The 21,508-nt window shown below is 42.8% G+C and overlaps 1 protein-coding gene across 4 annotated transcripts in view; it reads left to right on the top strand.

Annotated features, from left to right (window-relative positions):
- grid1a (glutamate receptor, ionotropic, delta 1a) overlaps positions 1-21,508 on the top strand; it is a 287,874-nt gene that overhangs the window by 246,888 nt on the left and 19,478 nt on the right. For all 4 annotated transcript variants that reach the window (XM_086045122.1, XM_086045124.1, XM_086045125.1 and 1 more), the window contains 6 exons: positions 1,601-1,774; positions 7,156-7,317; positions 8,086-8,205; positions 17,289-17,390; positions 18,599-18,796; positions 19,883-20,213. In XM_086045122.1, the coding sequence (XP_085901248.1) occupies positions 1,601-1,774; positions 7,156-7,317; positions 8,086-8,205; positions 17,289-17,390; positions 18,599-18,796; positions 19,883-20,213 (1,087 nt within the window). The remainder of the gene's footprint in view (positions 1-1,600; positions 1,775-7,155; positions 7,318-8,085; positions 8,206-17,288; positions 17,391-18,598; positions 18,797-19,882; positions 20,214-21,508) is intronic.

Here is a 21,508-nt window from a genome sequence, read left to right as displayed (position 1 = left end):
ACATCACAACTACTCAGGGCTTAGGTACCGACCAATCATGGCTGATCTGTTTTCTGAAGCTGATTGGTCGTTACCTGAGCCCTGAGTAGGTATGATGTCATTTTCAGTCGACAGAAATGACAATGGAAATGTATTATTCATTTACCTATTTATAACAAATGCCACTAATACTTTTTTTCAGAATTTTCCATTGTTATTGTGGCTTTTTTAAAAACTTTTTTTAAGGCTTCTGATTGTGATCAAATATTCACACAGTTTCGGGGTTATAGCGCCACCTGTTGCTTTGCGTGCATGTATTTGGCAGCATTCAAATGCATCGTTGCGCTTTTGTTGTTTTCGAAGATTCCCTCATAGCCTTAAGAGCAAAGAACACATCGTGAAGGGGTAAAGGTGCCGTGCGGAGAACAAAGCAAATAACGATGAAGCGTAATGGAGGACAGACAGAAGGCCTGATGACTGAATGCCGGAGAGGTGGATGTGAGAGTCAAAGATCACAACGTCTGATTAGCGAAGCACCATGGGAGCGTGCATCCAGGCCCCGCTTTTTAAATTGCGAGCCGACGGTAACCCCACAGCGTTATTGTCAAATTGTACATGAACTGGCAGGCTCTCCAGAGACCCCCCCGCTCAGCATTGACCACTCGTCCGCCGTCCCGCTCTGGTTACGACACGATCTCTCGTGAATAATAATTTTTTTTGCCTCCACACTTGCGACCCCCGCCGCTCGCCCTGAGGGCAAATAGCTGTGAGGCACTTGCAATATTAGATAGGGAGATGAACAAGTCGACTTGGCAAGTGTGGGTAAAGTGGATCTGTTTGAGCAATAAACTCCATTGATAGTTATGACTTACAAGGTTAAAATCATAGCTTTTGTCATTGGTTGGTTGTTTGGTCATTGTTTGTTTTTATTGGTTGGTTGCTTGGTTGGTTCATTCTGTTAGTTTTTGTTGGTTGGTTGTTAGGTCATTGTGTTGTTTTTATTTTTTTGTATTGATTCGTTGGTGGGTAATTCTATTAGTTTTTATTGACTGGTTGGTTGGTGGGTTATTGCGTTAGTTTTTTTTATTGGTTAGTTGGTGGGTAAATCTGTTAGTTTTTATAGATTGGTTGGCTGGTTGGTCGTTTTGTTCGTTTGTATTGGTTGGCTGTCTTGTTGGTTGATTGGTTTGTTTTTTTTGTTTTTTTTGGTCGACTGGTTGGTTTGGTCGTTCATTCTTTTAGTTGGTCGGTTGGTTGGTGAGTAATTATTTTTATTGATTGGTTGCTCGTTTGTTGATTGGTTTGTTTTGTTTGTTTTTATTGATTGGTTGGTTGGTTAGCTGGCACTTTGGTTTGTTTGTCTGGTTGGTTTGTTAGTTCATTCGAATTTGATATAAATTGTGATTTTTTTTAATTTATATTATTATATACATTGTGTATTCATTAATGCATATGATGTGTATTTATAATTGTGTTATATTTTTATTGTGTATATATCTATGTAAGTAGAATGCCACAGTCGTGTTGTTTTGACTGCCTCCGGGAAGAGAAAGATGTGTTGGAGTAACCTCCGCTTGTGCTGTGTGCCCCCCCCCCCCCCTGCCCCTTCCTCCATCAACAGGAAGTGAGTGACGCTGACATCATGGAACTGATTCACAGTTCCCTGGGCCGTATGACCCTCATCCGTCAGGTGTTCCCGCTGTGGAGGGACACCAACGTCCGCTGCATAAGAAACAATCACCGCATCTCCTCGCTGCTGTGTGACCCCCAAGAAGGCTATCTGCAGTCCCTGGAGGTAACGCCGACACATTCAAGGACCACCATTGTTTTCACACTCATTGGTCATGTGGGGGTGATGTAGCCATCAATCATGATGAAATTGGCTTCTTGACTTTTGTATTAAAACAAAAGCAAATGGTCCGTAACGTGACATTTTACCAAATTGCACTGAAGATTGCTCATAACAAATAATACGTCGCCAATTAGTGATTAATTGCTGCTCCCAAAGAAATCATTAAGCACCCTAAGCACAGTTAGTTTTTTCCCATAAACAAATGATTTTAAAAAAGAAAATGAGCATGAAGAGTAAACGGGGATAAAAAGGAAAATATTTTAAAACATTGCTAAAATGAGTCTTTTTGGAGGGGGCAGTCCTGTTTTCACTGTAATGCTCAGCCAGCCCTACACTGCTGGGTCCAAGGCTTTTTTTCCGATGACAACAAGTGGCACAATGTTAAGCCTCGAAAGCAAACGCCAACTGTGAAGTGCACGCAAGCTCCCACAAAGACAACACGGACTGAATTTTCTTTCACGGAGTCATCACTTTATCACCAAGCAGCAGAACTACACTTGTCAATTAATGCGTGGACGGACACATCACCAAAAACAAGAAATTCTGAGAGAAGTCAGGTTTCTGCTGCATATCAAATGGGGTGAATAAAAAGTTGCCAAGTAGCGATTAACTACAGCACCCAAATTGGCTATTAACCATTTTGATTTTGTTTAATTGTAAAATATATTAGGACTTATATAGAATAATCAGAATGCAACAGCGTTTGTATATTTGGTTGTTCAAAATGATCACCCATGCCTCACTAGTGCTATTTATGATACAGTGAATAGTTCCAAAAATGTGCTGTTTGAAATTTCGCCAGATTGCAGTTTAACAATTTGGCTAATTTGCATAACACGGTCCCCACGCCAAATTTCTCCTCACATGATTTAGCAGTTTGGCTGAGCAAAAATCCAAACAAGTCAAAGCCAAAAGGTAAGCAGACCTGCATTGACGAAAAATATGTTGACTAGTTGAAAAAAAAACATGTCACACTCTCTAATCCAGTGCTTCCCAACCTTTATTGAGCCAAGGCACGCATTTTATATTATAAAAATCTCACAGCACAACCAAGAAACATTAAAAAAAAAAGTAAAGAAACTGGAACAATGACAATCAATGACGATGCAAAAATTGGCTGATTTACTTTATATTACAAATACTATTTTAATTTTCATAACATTTTTTGTGAAATTATCATTGGAAAGAAAGTGATACTGTCTAATTTCCCATCGCACACCTGACAGTCTCTCATAAAGTACTAACGCACCACAGCACAGTTGTTGGAAATCGCTACTTTAAAAGAACAAGAAGAGGGGAAAAAAAAAAAATAATAATCCATTTCTGCCAGGGGGGAAAAAAAAGCAAACCGCAAAACCAGCAAGCCGAGCGGTGGTGATTCGGGTTTTTCGGCGCCATCATCCCTCTCTTGTTGCTCATTCCTTTGCTGCAAATATTTGTAGGACAAGCTTGTTCTTTGGGAACAAGCAGCATGTTTCATCTGCTGTCTGCAACGCCGACAAGAGGGCCACTTGTTATCAGCCGCCGGTCGCTGAGCCAGAACAACACCAATGTTGAGGCGTCTTTTCTTCTTTTCTTCTCCTTCTTCTTGACACCATCCCGCGTACACGTGCTGTCGACACACATGAGGGCAGCGCAGCGGTATACAAGTGCTTTGTGAACATTGGTGCAGATATTAGCTGATTATGTATGCAAGTGTGTATGGATTAAAGGCCCTTGATAAGGCGATCATGAGGCACACGAACGAACCATGAATATAAATGGCGAGTGCAGTGTGACAGGGGAGTAAGCGGCACAGCAGAGTCAAACGTTTGAAAGAAAGATTGCTTTTGCTAGCAGTGTAGCAAGTAATGCTATTCTTTTAATACACTTCTTACATGCACCTGAAATCCTTTCGAAGCCAGACAGATTATACATTTATTTATTTATTTTTGTTTTTTAATAAGGGATGGGGGAGTACCGATACAAGGTAAATATCAGAAGCTGACTCTCAAATTGGTTGCGTGCACCCTCCCTCACTTTTCTGTGGCCTTTCCATCTTGGTGCTTTTCTTTTTCTTTTTCTTTTTTTTCTGTTCTAATTGAATCGCACAACTTCCGATTCATAGAAGAATTGAGAGGATAATAAAATCAGTGAAATGAATATTAGGTTTGCCTAATGAAATAATCGGTGTAATAAAAGCACATCGACTCTCTAATGCGATAACGTTGCCTCCTTTGGGTCTTCTTGCAACCTCCCAATTACAGCGACATCAGATGTACTTGGAAACTTTCCCCGTATGGAAAACCAAGTCACTTCAGGTGAACCATTTGGTTGCACAGCAACTCATTAATCAATTGGGGGTCCGACTAGACCGCTCAAATTGGGTACGCACAAACTGACAATCCGTTTAGCATGTTTATCAGGTATGTCTTAAAGGTCATCCCGTGTTGTGGAGTGTGTTAAGAGTAATTGGTAAGGGATTGAGCAGAAAAACGCAACTGATTGATGTAAATGTTTAGAATTGCCTATATTTGAAACTATAAACGGGGAAGCACATAAGTGGTGTGCTGGTGCGCTTGAGGACTTTGAAATTGAAGATTGCGCTCCAGTTCAATTCTGTCACCACACTTTTGCTCACTAAGTATAGTGCAGCTTGACTGCGGTCAGGCCATCCCAATTCAAAGTAGCTCCTGGCCTCCTCGCTAACAGCTACATTTGCCGTGAGACGCGTAGGGCCACCGGCGAGAAGGTTATCTATGTTGCTGCGCCGCAGCTTTGGCAGTCCGTCAAAATATGTCCTTAGGTGAAAGCGGTGCAAAAAAAGAGCAGACAGCGGACGGCTGCCCTAGAGGATTGTGCTAAGCAAGCTAGCTGATCACAGGGTCCTATAGTGCGAGTCAGACATGGGCAATTATTTTTTTCAAATGGGCCATGCAAGTCAATTGTGGTAAATATCAATTTAATGTCTTTTAAAACAGTAAGATGTATTGTTTTAATATGATGACATAGAGATCTGTGGTGTATGTTGTTGTAAAAAAAAATAATAATAAAATACATAAATAGCTTGTTGATTATTTGATTTTGAATCAACTGCCATCTACTAACAACCCAGGATAAACTACGAAACTAAACCACAAAGATTGTCTCTCAATCCAGAAATGTAACTCGAACATACTTCCTTGACACCAATTCCTATTTACAAAGGACTTTGTCAGTATCTTATGTTATCCTCCAGTATTATTGAAGGAGCACAGTCTCACAATTAGCCAAAGTTTTATAGCCAATAATAGAGCGTAGGTTCCAAAAAATAAATGTGAATTCACAAAAAGTCAACCACAAATAGGCGAGGAGATTACTATAGCTGCAAAGTGTGTGTGTGTGTGTGTGTGGGGCAGGAGGGGGCTTCCCCATATTTTCTCCCATGCTCACCTCCTGTAGGTGTGTTATCATTTTTACTATGCTATACCAGCCCATGATTGGATGACCTTAAGGGAAGAGAAGTTGACTTGACCATGTCTTACCCCTGAGACTCTTCAACCTTTCATGTGCCTAAAGCCCCGAGTGACAGCTTGTATTGCTTCCACACGTCTCGCACAGTGCAGGGATTCGACCCCGGGGGGGATGCGCCACAAAATCCACTCTCACACCGCGGCAGAAGCGCAGGCAGCGGACATGATTCCTGACAGGATGCACTGCGGAGACAGTTATCGAAGAGGCAAGACGAGCCGAGCAGAAATAAAGCCTGTTTTGACAACTTCTTGTATTTCTTGTTCCGCTCCCCGCTCTCGGCCCCCGTCGTGATTTAACGCTTGTCCGGCATGCACACCGCCATGCACGCAAAAAGCCCCACAACACAAGAATGGATTTATTAATAAGTCATCTTACTCTCGCTCCTCAAGGCAAAGCGGGGGGGGGGCGGTTGGGGGGGGGGGGGGGGGGGGCGCTTCGCTGCCGTCACAGGACATAAACGCTTAATTGTCTGCCAGGCTATGATCAATATGAAAATACGCCACCTGGAAGTGCGCGAGTGTGACGATGCACACTTTTGACGGGCGCCAGGAGACGGACGCGTGTCTGCCGGCAACTTATTGACCCGCCGCCACGAAACAAAAAAAAGGACCGATTTTTCTGCATGAAGCGATATACAATCCATCCAAATGTGTGCTTATTACCTCCAAGCGTCAAACTAACATTTTCTCCTATTTAAAAGACACGAGTTCAGAAGTAATCGCCTTTTAAGCGGCTTCCTCACTCTGGAAAAAAAATGTACACAATTGCAGGCACGTTCACCCTGGTGCGCAGTTGGTTTGCTCAAAGGCAACAGAATAATTAAAATCAGCCCCCCCGAGCCAGTTTCACTTAGAAACGAAATTTGGTTGGCAAATCTATCATGATTAAACTCTCCAAAAAAGTCTCAGAAGCCCGTGTGCGAAAATCCACCTATTTTTTTTTTTTTTTTTTTTTTTTTTTTTGAAGCAGCTTATTTTGAGTCATTTGGGGTATTTCCAGGGATCTTTTCAAAAACAAACTGGTCATATTTTGTCTGATTGCCTGGGAATTTGACCCACTTATACAAATGAGCAAATGGAAAGTTTTCATAATTTCGTGTGGACGGAGCATCTCCAAAATGTTACTGATTATTGTTTTGCTTGAGCAATAACCCTATTTTTTTTTTCTAATACCACACTGCTGTCAGCTACAGTTGTCCTACTTACGTTAGTTCAAAGTATTACCTCAAAACATCAAACAAAAATGTTCTCCCATTTGAAAGACAGAACTTCAATGATATGCAGATAATTATCCATTGAATTCGAAATACTCCAAAACGATTCAACAGCCCCCAGTATTATTTAAAAATCATGCTCCCGAATGTAGACACATGTAGACCAGGGGCGGAGCCATGGGTGGGCCTGGGTGGGGGCCCACCCAGATTGACAGACTTCCAACCCAGTGAGATTCATGAAAAAAAAAAAAAAAAAAAAAGTTTGTGTAAATTATCATGAAATTATTTTTGAATTTGTGTTTCATTGTGTTTTTTATTGTATTGAATACTAAGAATGGCATAATTGTGTTTGTCTAAGGAAGATCTGAACTTCATATTATTCACTTTGTCATTTTATTTGAATATACGACGTGTCGGGACAGGAGGATTGTGCTCAGTGAGGGAAATATTCAGGCCCACCCTGATTTTTCCAGGCCCGCCCATTAGTCACGTACTGGCTCCGCCCCTCATGTAGACCCACAAAAAAAGTCTCATGAAGCAATGCGTGAAAAGGTACAGGTCTTGCCTGCGGCAGTATTTTAGTTTAAATGCTTACCTTCTCCAACCCTTTTGTCGACAGGTGTCCAACCTCTACCTGTACGACAGCGTTCTGATGCTGGCCAACGCCTTCTACAGGAAACTGGAGGACAGGAAGTGGCACAGCATGGCCAGCCTCAACTGCATGAGGAAGTCCACCAAGCCGTGGAACGGAGGATGGTCCATGCTGGACACCATCCAAAAGGTACCTGTCTTTATTTTGCTGGACGCTACCGAGGTGTGCGCACTGGGTTTTCAGCAATATTATTTTTTGCTTTAAAATGTTATGTGGGGGCGGGGACTAAATGTACTTCCGAAGTTTTCATGAAGAGAGGTTTCGAATATGCCACAAGATTTTTAGTTTGAAGGCGTCTTGTGAAATAGTTTGTTGATCTTCTGGGACTCCAGTACACACAAACGCGAACACACTCCGTAGTGAAATAAGGCAACATGTTTGGGAACAGACGACTTCATTTCATCTTGTTGAATCTTGATAATGGAATTTGTGACAGCTGCAGACGATCACGCTGGTTTCATCTTCAGACTGACATGAGATGACCAGACAGGGCATGAAGCGAAAACAGCATACTGCAGTGCTGTGTTTTTCTGTTCTGATTATTTATCTACTTCTGGACAACTCCACCCAAAAAGACAAAAAGACACTTTTTAATGGCTTATGGCCCCAAAAGGTTACCGGCAAAATGTCCCTTCCAGAGTATTCTTCACCAACCGGACACGGTTTATCCATAATAATTCTATGATTTACAATGATTGATATCATGTCATTTCATGAAGCTCTGGTGGCAAACATGATACGGCCGTCAAGTTTCTGGCTGCAGGCGGTTTTCCTTTGACGGAATATAAATGCACACTGGAAAGGGAATAAAGCATTAACGTCATTACTGGGGCCCCTTTGTTGTGACATCTCCCATTTCCCCCCCCCCCCCCCCCCCCCGCTCGCTTGTGGCCGCAGGGACGCATCAGCGGCCTGACGGGACTGATGGACTTCCGGGCGGAGGGCTCCAATTCTCACGTGCAATTTGAGATTCTGGGAACCAGCTACAGCGAGACCTTTGGGAAGGATATGAAACGGGTGAGTCGGACATGTTTACCGCACGTTTCATCTGTCTTGCCTTCCGTTGACATCCTAGCGGGGTTCTTCCTCCGGACGTTTACCGCTGCGGATGCCCTTTCACACAAATGTAGGCAATGCTATGAAGTCGTGCGCACAAAAGCTGTGTGTGTGTGTGTGTGTGTGTGTGTGTGTGTGTGTGTGTGTGTGTGTGTGACAGATGGAGTCGGCAGGTCAGAATCTATTATTGATTATAAAATGATGGTCATTGACGTTTGTAAAGTCGCGCAATGGAGCTAGAATGACATTTGCGGAGGGTGCAAATTTGAAAATTGCATTCTACATCGAAACAGTTCTAATGACATTTATGCATGATGCAACTTAGTGACAAAATTCCCCAGACCAAGCTCTTTTAAAGGGGAGTACAGTTTGAATTTGGGGTGAGGGGGGGTGAAATCAATGTCATTCATAGTTTCATTGCGGCTTCAGCCACTAGACTTTGCAATAATAATCAGTCAGATGTGGTTAAAAATGGTTCATTATACAAAAGAAAAATCTCACGGCACATCCAAAAAACAAATGCATATGATTTATACACAAGTTGAGTGGAAAAGCATTTGATTAGTCTGTCTGTCAGTATACGTGACTGGCATGGACGGATGAACAGATGAAGATACGTTATCAATCGGAAATAAATTGGCATTTTCAGACCAATTTGGGGAAACTGGTTAATTTTCCCTCGTGTCTCACGGCATGCTGCGGTAACGTGCAACAGCACAGTGGTTGGGAGAAATAATGGCCATTGCTTGTCTTAGCAGCGTTTGTTAGACGTTGTCTCATTTGGACCGTCAAACATGCAGTCCGTTTGAAGGGCAGTACACAGAGAATCTTGGAATGTTGGGTTGAAAAAAAAAAAAAAAAAGAGTCCTAAATGTGATAGTACATTAGTAGATCAGTACTGAGACTAACTATGAAGTTATTATGCTTTCACGGGTACTTAGGCAAGCCAGTACAGCGCAGAGCAGAGGTAGCAGCATCCAGTTTCTTCCCACAGCCTCTGTTTCGACCAGTTATGGTAACATTAATTGAAAATAATGGCTTTTTTCCCCCTCTTATACGTATAGTAGCTGTGAGATTTTTGCATTAGTGGGTCTTTATTACTCCGTTTGTCTCTATAGTGTATGTCGGAGATAAGAGCATATCTCGCCGCCCTTTTAGTCCTTATTGCACAAAGCATGAGCATCGTTTGCATTTCCACTGTATGGGTCTGTGTTTTAACACATGGATCGGCCCTCCGCTGTCCTTTTGTGGATGAACAGCAGGCAGTGTGGAACCGCTAATGAAAACAGCTTTTTTTTTTTATATATATATATATATATATATATATATAAAAATATTCTCGCCATGTGACCTCTTACTGTGTGAATGAAACAATTGATCATTTTCCCCGAGACCTCGCCACCAACCTCTGCAGTATAGCTGCTCCATTAAAACACCTTTGGCTCCTCTCTCCAGCTCCATTTTTCATGGAGCGGCGTCCGCCAGATACTGTAAAGTAGATGACACGTACTGTTGTGGCTCATTAGGCATCAGAAAGGAGCGCATTAATGATACATCTCCTCCAAGGTCACAATGGATGACATGAAAGCCTCATGACAACCTTGTAAGGTATAAATTGAAAGACGACCTTAACGTATACCTGTACTATCCATTGTGTCATTGTGTTGTATTTTGAAGTCACGTAAACTCAAACTGTCCTGGTTTTCCTTGTTTTTGTTGGGTTGGCTTACCGGTATTTAGGATTTGTTGATTGACTGACTGATTGTTGAGATTGCCTGAGTAATTTTTTTTTTTTTTTTTTGACTGATAGGTTACTTGCTTGAGTGGTTGACTGGTTAGTTTGGTGGCTTGGCTGATTGGTTGTGGTGACTGCTTGGTTAGTTGATTTGCTGGTCATTTAGTTGTTTGGGGTGGCTAATTGAGTGGTTGCTTTGATTGACTGATTGGTTGGATGATCACTTGGTTTGTTGTTTTTGTTGGTTTCGTCGTGGTTGTTGATTAATTAGTTGGGTAGGTTGGGTCTCAAGCTGATTAGTTTGTTGGGTTGACTGGTTGGTGGGTTGGTTTGTTTGGTTGTGTTTATGGTTTGTTTGATAGGGTGAGAATTCGTTTGTTGTGTTGGCTGATTGGTTTAGGCGATAAATTGGTTGGTTGATTGACTGGTTGGTTTGGTGGGTGGATGTTTAGTTTGTTTGAGGAATTGGTTGCATAGGTGGTTGGGTGGTAGATTGTGTGGGTGTTTGGGTTGGTTGGGTGACTACTTTGTTGAATTGACTGATTGGTCAGTTGGTTAAGTTGGTTGGGTGGTAGACTGTTTTGTTGGATTGGCTGGTTAGTTGGTTGATGGGCCATTTTTTGGGGGGGTTTGGGTGTTTGTCTCGCTGGTTTGTTGAGTTGACTGATGAGTGGGATTGGGTGCTCGGTTGGTATGTAGATAAGGTGGTTGGTACTGCACGTTGTTTGTTTCTTTGGGTATTTGGATTCGTAGTGTGACTAATTAGTTTGTTGAGTTAGCTAATCGGTTTGGTTTGTCATTTGGTCTGTTGGCTGCTTGTTAATTGCTTGGGTGGTTGGTTAGATGCTAGGTTAATTGCTTGGGTTGGTTGACTGATTGATTGTGTATCAGGTCGATCAAGACCTCCGCCAAGGCCATACAATCCTAGTTTGGACCACCGCTAGGTTCTTGGATGCTCACTTTTTTTTCTTGTACCGTAGTCGCTGGCCAATTTAGGAAAATGATGAAAATTTTGCAATGTGAATACAGGTGAAAACAAACAACAAAAAAAGCATTTTTTATGCCTACGCATTAAATAGATAATGTGTTCTCTTTTGACCTCGTTGAAGTTTTGTGAAGGTATGAAGTCAGTTTAGTTTTTTCCAATTATTGTAAAATGAAAGCATAACATGATCTGAGAGGCAATAAAAATGTATTTTATAAAGGTGCTTCTATTGGCTGTCAATAGAGTTTACAACCCTAATGAAGTGTCTTGGGAGCATATAATAACTTGACTTGACAAACTTGAGCGTGGTTTGTTTGGGAGCACCGCTGAGAGAGATTAAGCCCATCGTCTGCGTACTCTCAGTAGTAATTTGTTTGTCGCCGCCACTGCCGACGTCCCAATTCCATCAAGGGGCTTCCCGCCGAATGAAGAGAAATTGACTTTTCTTTTTTTTTTTTGTCTGTGTGTGTGTGTGTGTGTGTGTTTTAATCTATGCCGAGTAATGCTGACCAGAAGCCATAATGAAGATTTAATCACCACTCAGCCTGGAGCTGAAATCGCCACGCCAATTCATCATAACGCCGCCATTAAGGAGTCATGAAGCGGGGACGCATCACACAGGAACGTCGGGCCATTTTTAAAGTCGCACATAGTTTGATCTCAGATGTCCAGAGCGGAGACACACAAACATGCACGCACTTGTATCTCCAATTAGAGGCAGAAAGAGACAGCGATGGGATGCCACATGTGATTACTGGCCGTGTCTATACGCAACGGCGCGGTCTGCCAGGCTCAAACGCTCTCTATTAGGCTGCTCATATAAATATTCAGAAAGTCTGTCTTGCCTACGCTCCGTCTATCTCGCTACTGTCGTCGAGATGAGACACACCATTACGCGCCGTCCTCTGCATCCTCGCCTCTAACTCACTGCCGCCGTAACCTTCCTCCTCCCTCGCCTCGGCTTTCCTCCTCTCCATCATCGTTTATCTGCATCCAGTCCATTTTCCTCCCAGCCTGATGGCTCTTAGATGAGGCGTCTCTCTGCTTAAGACACTCTAATGAAGACTGAAATACTATTTCCTGGATGGCCACTGTGAGTTTGCGCCACCAGCTCGCCGCTTCGTCTCCTGCTGCAGAGTGATCGATGCCGTTCTTGTTGTTTTGCTTGCCCCGCTTTGCGCTTATTGATGTGTCAGCTCCTTCCTAAGCAGATATTGCAATTGACTTCCCGTTCGCGCGGGGCTCTTCGCCGAGAAAAGTCCGCTCGTTGAGATGTAATCGCTCCTCTTAGCCGAGCATCTTTCATGCATCAGTCCGAATTGATTTCTCCCGGGCGCAGTCAGTAACTATGACAGCCGTCTGTGCTGAGTGGGACATTAGAGAGAAACATGGCTTTGCAATGGCGCGGCGTTAACCTCGCCCAAATAAGCTCATTTTTAGGAGTGGCCAAGATGACAAATGTGTTCATTATCAGACCTCAAAAGACCGGCTGTAGTCAGCAACAATGTGTCGGTACCGTTTAAAACAGCGCTAAGCTCCACCTAGTGCCTAATTGTGCTCCGCTTTCTGTTCGTAACGCCCGGAAAAATATGCCACCAAAGTCTCAGAACACTTTTGAACTGCTTAAAAAAGTTTGGACTGTGCTATTTTGCTTTCTCTTTTGTCATGTTTGACCCATGAAAATTGTTGCTAAGAAACGGAACAAAACAGTAGCATTCAAAATTAAAAAAAAAAAAAAAACGAGTCAGAAAAGGATTATTATATTTTCGGATGATTAAACGTAGAGCGGGTCATATTGACCCATGGACATTGTTACTAAGAAACAAACAAACCACTGGTGTTAAAAGTGAGGTAGGCTTTACCACAGCCATGGAAACATGAACGCCTCCTTGTTACAAAAGAGGTGATTCCTTAACCCTCCTGTTATGTCAAAGGTCAAGTTGACCTCTTTGGAAATGTAGAAATTGATGATATTTTTCTTACAGGGTTCCCACAGATCATTGAATCCAAGAATCTTAAAACAAGGCCTTCATTAGCATTAGAATGTCTTGAATCAATCGTTCAAAAGTCTTAAAAATTAACACATGACGACAAAACTTTGAATATTGTAAATAGTCTCAACTCTCTAAATATATTAACATTCTTCCAAAATAAATGATTTACCAAATGACTCTTGTGGTAACGGGACAGCGAAACCAAGAAAAACCATGATGTGGTTTTAGATAGGAGCAGATGCACGTCAATTATGTACTGGAACAACTTTGAACAATGTGGACGTTGGCATCATTGGTCAAATTTTCAAAGAATTGTCAATATTTCACAATACAGTATGTTAACTAGTGAGCACAACTACTGTATATATCTTCTGATGATTGAACGTAAAAGGTTCAAAATGAGTCATTTGGAATACGGTTGGACCTGCCAAGAGGCTTTGTCTTTGGTCCTCTTGCCTGGCGTGAAGAAAACACAGCAGCGTCTGCTTAATCAGAGCAATAATTCTGTCATGTTTGCCAGTACTGGCCCAAGCGCTGCTAACTGGAGCCCAAAATGAGGCCCAACGGTCCTCGCCGTCATCTCGCCAAATTGGACTGCCATTTTTGTCCTCCGCCACTGTATAACAGCGCTTATTTGGCGATTGTTTTTGGCTCAACCTGCGTCCCCAGCCAAGTGGACAGACGTTTTCTTTCCGGCCAAACATCACCAAGTCAAGTTGAAGCTTGTTTGTGTTGCTTGACATGCAGCCATCCATTTCCCCTTGCGATTGTCCTCTTTACGGTGAGCTGGAGCCCAGCCAGCTGACTTTGGGCGAGAGGCGGGGTTCAGACACATTAAGACAAATAACCATTCTCACTCACAATGTGAAGTGTTGTATGAAGCTACCTAGGAGATATATTTTTATAGTTAAAGTCAAAAATCTTCACTGTAATATGTTCTATGCGCCCCCCGCTAGTCTAAATCACGGTATTGCCACTTGCCATCGACTGGCTCAGGTAACGACCGTCGCGGCTCCTTTGTTTTTCTAGATTTGGTCACGTGACGTTGGCAAGCTGAGCCTTTCGGCACTGTGATGTCTGAGAAGAGTAGTGGCAGCTGAACTTTAACTTTTAATGCTGGCTCCGTAGTTTTAATTAAATTGTCTTTCTCGCACACCCACGGACCCGCAAGTTGCTGACTTTACATGCGTCATCGATCTTAATGCCGAAGCTGTGTTCTTTCATCTGCGGACGTGACAGCGTGTGGAAATGGAGATAACACAGATCATCTCCAGTTTAGATGTTCCCCTTTTCGCCAGGGCAGAATATTAATAGGAGTCACTCCAGCCTGAATATTCTCAACTCGTCTGCTTTGACTCATCATTGTGCAATATTGAGTTATAACTCGAGACGCTACGGTGACAGTCGGACCCACAGTTCATGTGTTAGCCTATCGGGAGAGATAAGACTGGACTCGTTTGAATGGTCATCTTATATTGCTTCGTGCGTCTGGTATTGAGCGATAGCTTCGTTCCAGTTTCTTCCGCAGGGGGCTGAGAAGCCAAAGGAGAATGAACCTACACATACAGTTGCCCCTTTTCAAATGTAGGAGTAAACTAAAGTGTCGCATTAGTAGAGCTTGTAATTGTCTTTGGAATAAAGAAAACGGAATGTTATTCTATAGCAGCGCAGGGTTTAAGGTAAATGTATAATCGGAGGACAACTACTGCAGAGACGTTTTTATCAGTACCTCAAGAGGCCAAAATGTTTTTGTTTTTTTTATGTTAATGCTGCTATCACATTGATTTGTCAATAAAAAAGACGTTGAAACTCTCTATCTCTATGAAAACGATTATTTTGTTGTTGTTTTAATGATATTGACAGATCCTGAGTAAAGACCATGCATCGGACTGGCTGAACTAGTCCAAAACAAAAATCCGAAACTAGCTTCAGCTATTTTTGCACCATCGAAATTACGCTGTTTAAGTGGGTTCAATGACAACCGTCTTTGGCCGTCTCCGTCGTGTAATTGAAGCGCTTGTGAAGCGGCTGTCTCAAAACAACAAAAGAAAAATCCGTCTCCGCCTACCGCGGTTTAAAACGACCATTGGCATTTCCGTGGCCTCATTAAAGATCGAGCTTGGTAGCCATTAGCCAAATAGCCATCATTACTTTGACTTTTTAAAAAGGCATATCACAGAATTTCAATATGTCAATATCGTCCCTTTTTGCTGCGGTGTAGCTCTCTATACGACTTTGATCCTATGGAGCAGCATTTTATTTTATTTTTTTCCAAAAGATCAATCCGAAGCAGACTTGCGTGGTGAAAGCTGGACGCTGTATTGTTGCTTTCAAGTCCTATGAGATTTGCGCAGTACGCCTCCATGTATCAACAACTTGGAAAAATGCGACCCATTTTCTATATCAAAGTTTTAAGTTGACAGAGGAAATCTTTTGAAGAAGAGATTTTGTGCATATCATATGTAATATCAAACTGTTCCAAGGTGTCTTGAAATGCCATGACATGCTTTCTTCAAATTACCCCAAGGTTCAAGAATGATTGCACACTTTAGCCAGGGGTTTTCTTGCTAAAATGTGCAACGTTTTGAAGGAGCAGATCATACTGATAACCAATATCTAGCATAAACACAACATTGGCAAGAATGTGTGGATAAAAGAAGAAACATTCATTAAAGCCTTTTCCTAATTTGCTTTCAAAGAAGATGCGATCAACTCCTGTCAACGCAGCATGTGGAATAACGGTTTTCAAAACCAGAAAAGAGCTGTTTTGCAGAGCCCGTTGGAGTCAATTGCTCTCTCTCATGCGTTCAGATGTTTTTGGCAGGTTTTCAAACGTATATTGTGTACGATGGAGCGTAAGAGCAAAGCGGTGTCAATGTTTCATGAAGCCAAGGTTCAAAGTTAAGTGCAGGGGTCCACTTATGCAACCTTCAGTCTGAGGAAAAAAATGTTACTCACATTTTGTTCCCTGGTTGGACTTCGAGTCTTCAGGCTAATGTCCACTCAACCTTGACACTGATTACATGAATCATGAGCCATTTCAGTTAAATTCGAATGTGTGTGTGTGTGGGTGTGTGCGTGCGTATGTGTGTGTGTGTGTATATACTCTGTGTGCATTTGTGTAGGTGTGCGTGTGTGTGTATATATAGAAATAATTCATATATATATAAATATTATCCGATGAAATACATACTAAAGGGTAGAAATAATAAATTATGGTTCAGTGGAATCTAATGGAGCCAAAATAATCGAAATAGTTGTATACCGTGTGCTGTAGTTGTTTAATTCTCCACGTTTTGACTTTTTTGTTTTATCAAATGACTTGAAAAGAAACCAAAAGAAAGTTGGATTTGTGCAGTAGTGCTTTCGCGAGAGAGGTGACGAGTGTTGTTTGGCCGCGGGCCGTCGTTCTTGTCCTGTCAGCTCGACTGGGAAAGACACCTGAAAAATGACGTGTCACATCCTGGAGGCTACCCGACCAGCTGGAAGCGCTGATTAACAATTTAAACGACATCTCCGCCGCAAGTGGGGACGGAGCTCACAAAGTTGACGAGGTGGAAGGCGAACACATTTTCACGTAATTCCCATAAAGCCTTGTTATGTGCCGTTACAATCACCTGTTGTTTCCTGTAATCATCATACGGTATTCCTCACCGCCACCACTTTCATCTCTGATCACTAAGCACGCAGCAGATTGCTTCCAAAGTGCAGCAAAACGTGGCCGCGTTGTCTTGCTGGAGAGTCCTAACAGCATGCTAATGGCTGACGCCTGTCGCCTTGGCAACCATATGTCTTGTGAGATACCGCCGTTGTAGAGCGGAATCATAAATTCTTAGCCGGGGTGATGACATTTGTTCCAGCTTGCTTATTTCATATCTTTTGTTAAACCAATTTTGTTCTCCCTGAAATCAATTCTGCCAGACGTTTTGTATGGTTGCCTGCTTGGGTGTGTTTGTGTGGAAGAGCACAGCAAAACACCCATGGGATGAATTTGAATTAAAAAATTAAATAAATACATAAAAACATAACATAAATCAAACATAAATGTGACACACGTCTGGTCATTGCCTACATTGTCGCCACAAATAACAGACTCTCACCTTTTGGCCTTTTGGATCTCCGAAACCCAGACGAGCGCTTTGGTGTGTACATAGTAGCATGCAGATGCACCTAATTTGCAAGATAAAATAAAATAATTCTCTGAACAAATACATTTTTGTTCAGCATCTCTGTGGAGCCGGCCCACGGTATCGGTAACTTTACACTACATGTAATGGCCACGTCTCATTGCTCTCTAACTGCATCTGTCCATCATCTTTTTGCCTTACAGTTGGCATCATGGGACTCCATCCGGGGTCTGAACGGAAGCTTGAAGGAAAGTCGGATCGAGAGCGGGATGCAGGGGGTGACGCTCAAGATTGTCACGTTGTTGGTAAGTCGAATTTCCTTTAAAACATTCGGCGCACCTGATTTGAAACGTTGCCACCGTCAACTCTTGGCTCAGTTTTTGCTCTCGAATGATGTTTGAGGTTTTAGCTTCAAATAATACAGAAGTAAAAGTGCTCTGTTTTATTTGTCATTTATTTTATTTTCATGTATTTGACTTGGTTTTTACCAGTCTTGGAGTAGGGCAAAAATATATTTTTTTAAAAATAATAACTGCCATTAGAGTGTTGTGAACAACGCGGGAGCACCAAAAAGATTGCGAATGGGCAGCCATAATGAACGAATTTCTAGTTTGACTTTCTTAGGAGTCGGCGCGTTCTCACCTGAGTTGAGCGAGGTCATAGGAACGGACCGCGTGTCCTAGCGGGTGCAGGAAAGCTTTGCGGCAGGGGAATAGCCAACAAACAAAGGGCAAACCCGCTGGGAGCGTGTCGACGGCGTGACAAAGCTCGGCCGCTTGTCGCCTGAGAGGGCTTTGAAAGATCTTCTCCCACACGAATTCGGGCCCTTCCAAACCCTTCAAAGTCAGTTTGCCCTCCGCCAACTTTCCTCCCTCCTCCTCCCACTCGCTTGCGCTTCCTCTTCTTCTTCATGCATGGCTTCCTTTGCAGTGTATTTATTCGCATAGGTTCAGCTCAGCGCCGTCTACTTTATCACGCCATAGGACCCGGCCAATCCACTCTCTTTTGCTCCACCTTTAATTCCTCCCTGACACTTCATAAAGACGGACAACGGGCTGTGGCAAATTTTTTTTAAAAAAAGGTCCATTTCCACATTGATGAACCGCCACCGTTGCCATGGCAGCGCGTGTTACAGGTCAACAGTAGCAGACGAGACGGTTTTATCAACCCGGGCTGCCGGAGAGACTCTTCAAATTTCTTCTGATGACTGAACGTGTCCTCGTCTCCGTTGGGCAGTTTGCTGAGCATCGCGATGAATGATTAAAGCAGCACTAATGAACTTTTTGGTCCGTGTGTGTGTGTGTGTGTGTGTGTGTGTGTGTGTGTGTGTGTGTGTGTGTGTCTACTCACTCGGCTTTGCCTACATTTGTAAAGTGTAATTGACTTTCAGGCCCCTCAGATAAATACAAATGAAAAGTGGTGAGCACAGATTTCTTAAAGGGACCAAGAAGTTAAAGAAGTCGGACGGAACGATTTTGAAAAATAATGGAACTGGGGAAAATCCTGTTCACAGGAAGAGCCTTTCGTGATGGTGGCAGAGAACATTCTGGGTCAGCCCAAGCGGTACAAGGGCTTCTCCATCGATGTCCTGGACGCCCTGGCCAAGATCCTGGGCTTTAAGTACGACATCTACCAAGTGGGAGACGCCAAATACGGCTCGGCGCTCCCTAATGGCTCCTGGAACGGAATGATTGGAGAACTCATCGGCAAGGTCAGTGCGCGTTTTGCGTTAAGGGTAACCAATGTCCAGATTTAGATCCAAACCATTTGTCTGGCAGCGAGTCCACATTTTCTTGTTTTTGAAAAAGACATCATGCAGTTTGACGTAATGGAAGCAAAAACAGAAAAGCACCACACAGACCGAAAGCTTTTATCTGCAAATCAGTGCGGTCGGATTCGTAATGGGAAGTACAAGGACAAAGGTTTGAGAACATGACTGTGAATCGTAATTGTCATTTAGCTGGAGCCGTAATGGAGTTACAGGTTATTTTCTCCATCCCACCGATGCAAAACAAGTCGCTGTAATGTTGTTTTTTTTTCTCATGAGTTCAATCTTTTATTTTTGCCTCGACGAAGAAGGCTGCATGAAGCATTTCTACTTCATAACAGTCCTGACCTAATTAAGACCACCGGTTGGCTCTCACTGAGTTGATCACACTGCAGACTGCCGGCAGAGGCCGGCTGAATACAAAAATCGTTTGCCAGAAAAGGCAGGTCCAGACTCTATGAATTAGACATGAATCATATTCCCATACACAAGCCGTGTCACTTGAATGTCCAAATAGTCATTTTACAGAATCTAAAAAAAAAAAAAAAAAAAAGGCAAATATTTGTTTTATATGTAACGCCAGAAATGGAGCATTGGCAATTCAAAAGATATTTTAGTCCATCTCTTCGTTTTCTTCTGCATATTTAATATATTCAAATGCAGTCAATACGTTATTCATGATAACAAATTATTATCCCTAAATACTTTTTGGGGGGGGGGAGAAAATAGACCACAAATGATTTGGATCACCAAAATCACAAAGCAGTAAATATGTAATAATTATACTTGTATTAAGGATGGATGGATATTTACGCATTTATACTTGTACAATTTTTTTTTTTTTTCTTGTTCTTTAGGGTATCTATTATTTATATAATTTTATACTGTCGTTAATTTACCTTGAAAACACATTGGTCTTTGGAATTGTAACTTTGTTAGGAATATACACACACATAGTAGTAGAGTAGAGGTACCAGTCGTATTATTGTTGCTTGTCGTTGTAGTAACGTTGTGAATGTTGTTGAGCAGAGGGCGGACCTGGCTGTGTCGGCCATCACCATCACCCCGGAGCGCGAGCGCGTGGTGGACTTCAGCAAGCGCTACCTGGACTACTCGGTGGGCATCCTGATGCGCAAGTCGGAAGAAAAAATCAACATCTTCTCCCTGCTGGCGCCGTTCGACCTTGCCGTGTGGGCCTGCATCGCCGCCGCCATCCCGGTGGTGGGCGTCATGATCTTTCTGCTCAGGCGCATCCAGGCCGTCCGTTGCCAGAACAACGCGGGCGGCCACCCGCAGCCCTCGCCCTCCACCTCGCTGCAGAGTGCCATCTGGATCGTCTACGGAGCTTTTGTCCAACAAGGTACGTAAAGCAGCGTTTTGAAGTTATTCCTTTAAGGTCACATTTGTACCTGATGTTGCTTTAATTCCAGAATACAAGGAAGGCTGAAACACTCAAAGTGATGCAACCTGGCAATGCTTTCCTAGCGAACAAGTAGAACACATGCATGCTAGGGCTAACGGCTAACTGGTCTACCGATTATTGCATACCACTAAAGTAGATGATCCAGGGTTGGCATATGGGAATGACGGAGACGATCATTTCTAAAGTGAAATATCATATATTCTGGCTTTATATTGGGAAGGCCGAAAGGCTTCCTGAGCACAAAATTTAAAAATAATAACAACAATAATTGAATACCTGCGATTGGCTGAACTGGTTCAGGGTGTCCCCCCCGCCTACTGCCCGAAGTTCAGCTGGGATAGGCTCCAGCACGCCCGCGAGCCTTGTGAGGATAAGCAGATCAGATAATGGATGGATGGGTAATTGAATGCATGTATTCAAGATGTAGGTGTCATGGCTGGTCCACCAATATTAGTCTCACTGAAGTAGGTGATCCAGACCATTATCCTGATTACAAGCCAAGGTACCATTAACACTAATTAAAAGCTGGCCCTCTGATGTACAATTATCACATATTGAGGCTTTATTTACAGAAAGGAAGTGAGGCTGAAACACTTGAAATGATTTCAAGATCTTCATACAGAACAAATCAATTGTAACACATGCATTAAAGGTGATAACACAACATAGGAGGTGTCCTGGCTGGTCCTCCATATGTGTACCATTTTGTACCATTCACGTAGGAATACTGTCACCCTTATTACAATGCATAAACTGGATTCAGAAGCTTAAGAAAATATCACGTATAGAGTAGTAGAAGGAAAGACGGAAACAGAATTTGAATGAAGAGCTAATCAATTAGAAAATAATGCATGACAACATTCATGGTGTCACTCAAGGGGTCGACGCAGCATTGGTTAAGAGGCCAAAGCATCATCCACACGATTTTGAAGCAAAATGTAGACGTATATTCGATCGTAGGGAGCCTGAAACACTTAATGCGATTAAAGAGAGCAGAAAAGGTGAGTAATGAACAATTCAATTAGAAAACATGCATTTAAGAGCCCGCCGGGACTGAGCCATCCGTCATTGAAACAAGTGCACAGCCTTGCATTTTTCCAAAAGGTGTCCTCATTCAAGGACGCCGGTCCGTCTTTACAGCTGCTCCACATGCAGCCACTACGTCCCCTTTGGACAACTGAGCAACATCCATCATCGACTGGCAAGTCACCCACGAGCCAAGCCCAAAACAA

The sequence above is a fragment of the Filicampus tigris genome, chromosome 11 (assembly GCF_054856515.1).
Source record: "Filicampus tigris isolate MCC_2025a chromosome 11, RoL_Ftig_1.0, whole genome shotgun sequence".
In the NCBI taxonomy this organism is placed as follows: domain Eukaryota; kingdom Metazoa; phylum Chordata; class Actinopteri; order Syngnathiformes; family Syngnathidae; genus Filicampus; species Filicampus tigris.
The sequence above is the reverse complement of the archived record's forward strand: the minus strand, read 5'-3'. Positions and strand labels throughout refer to the sequence as shown.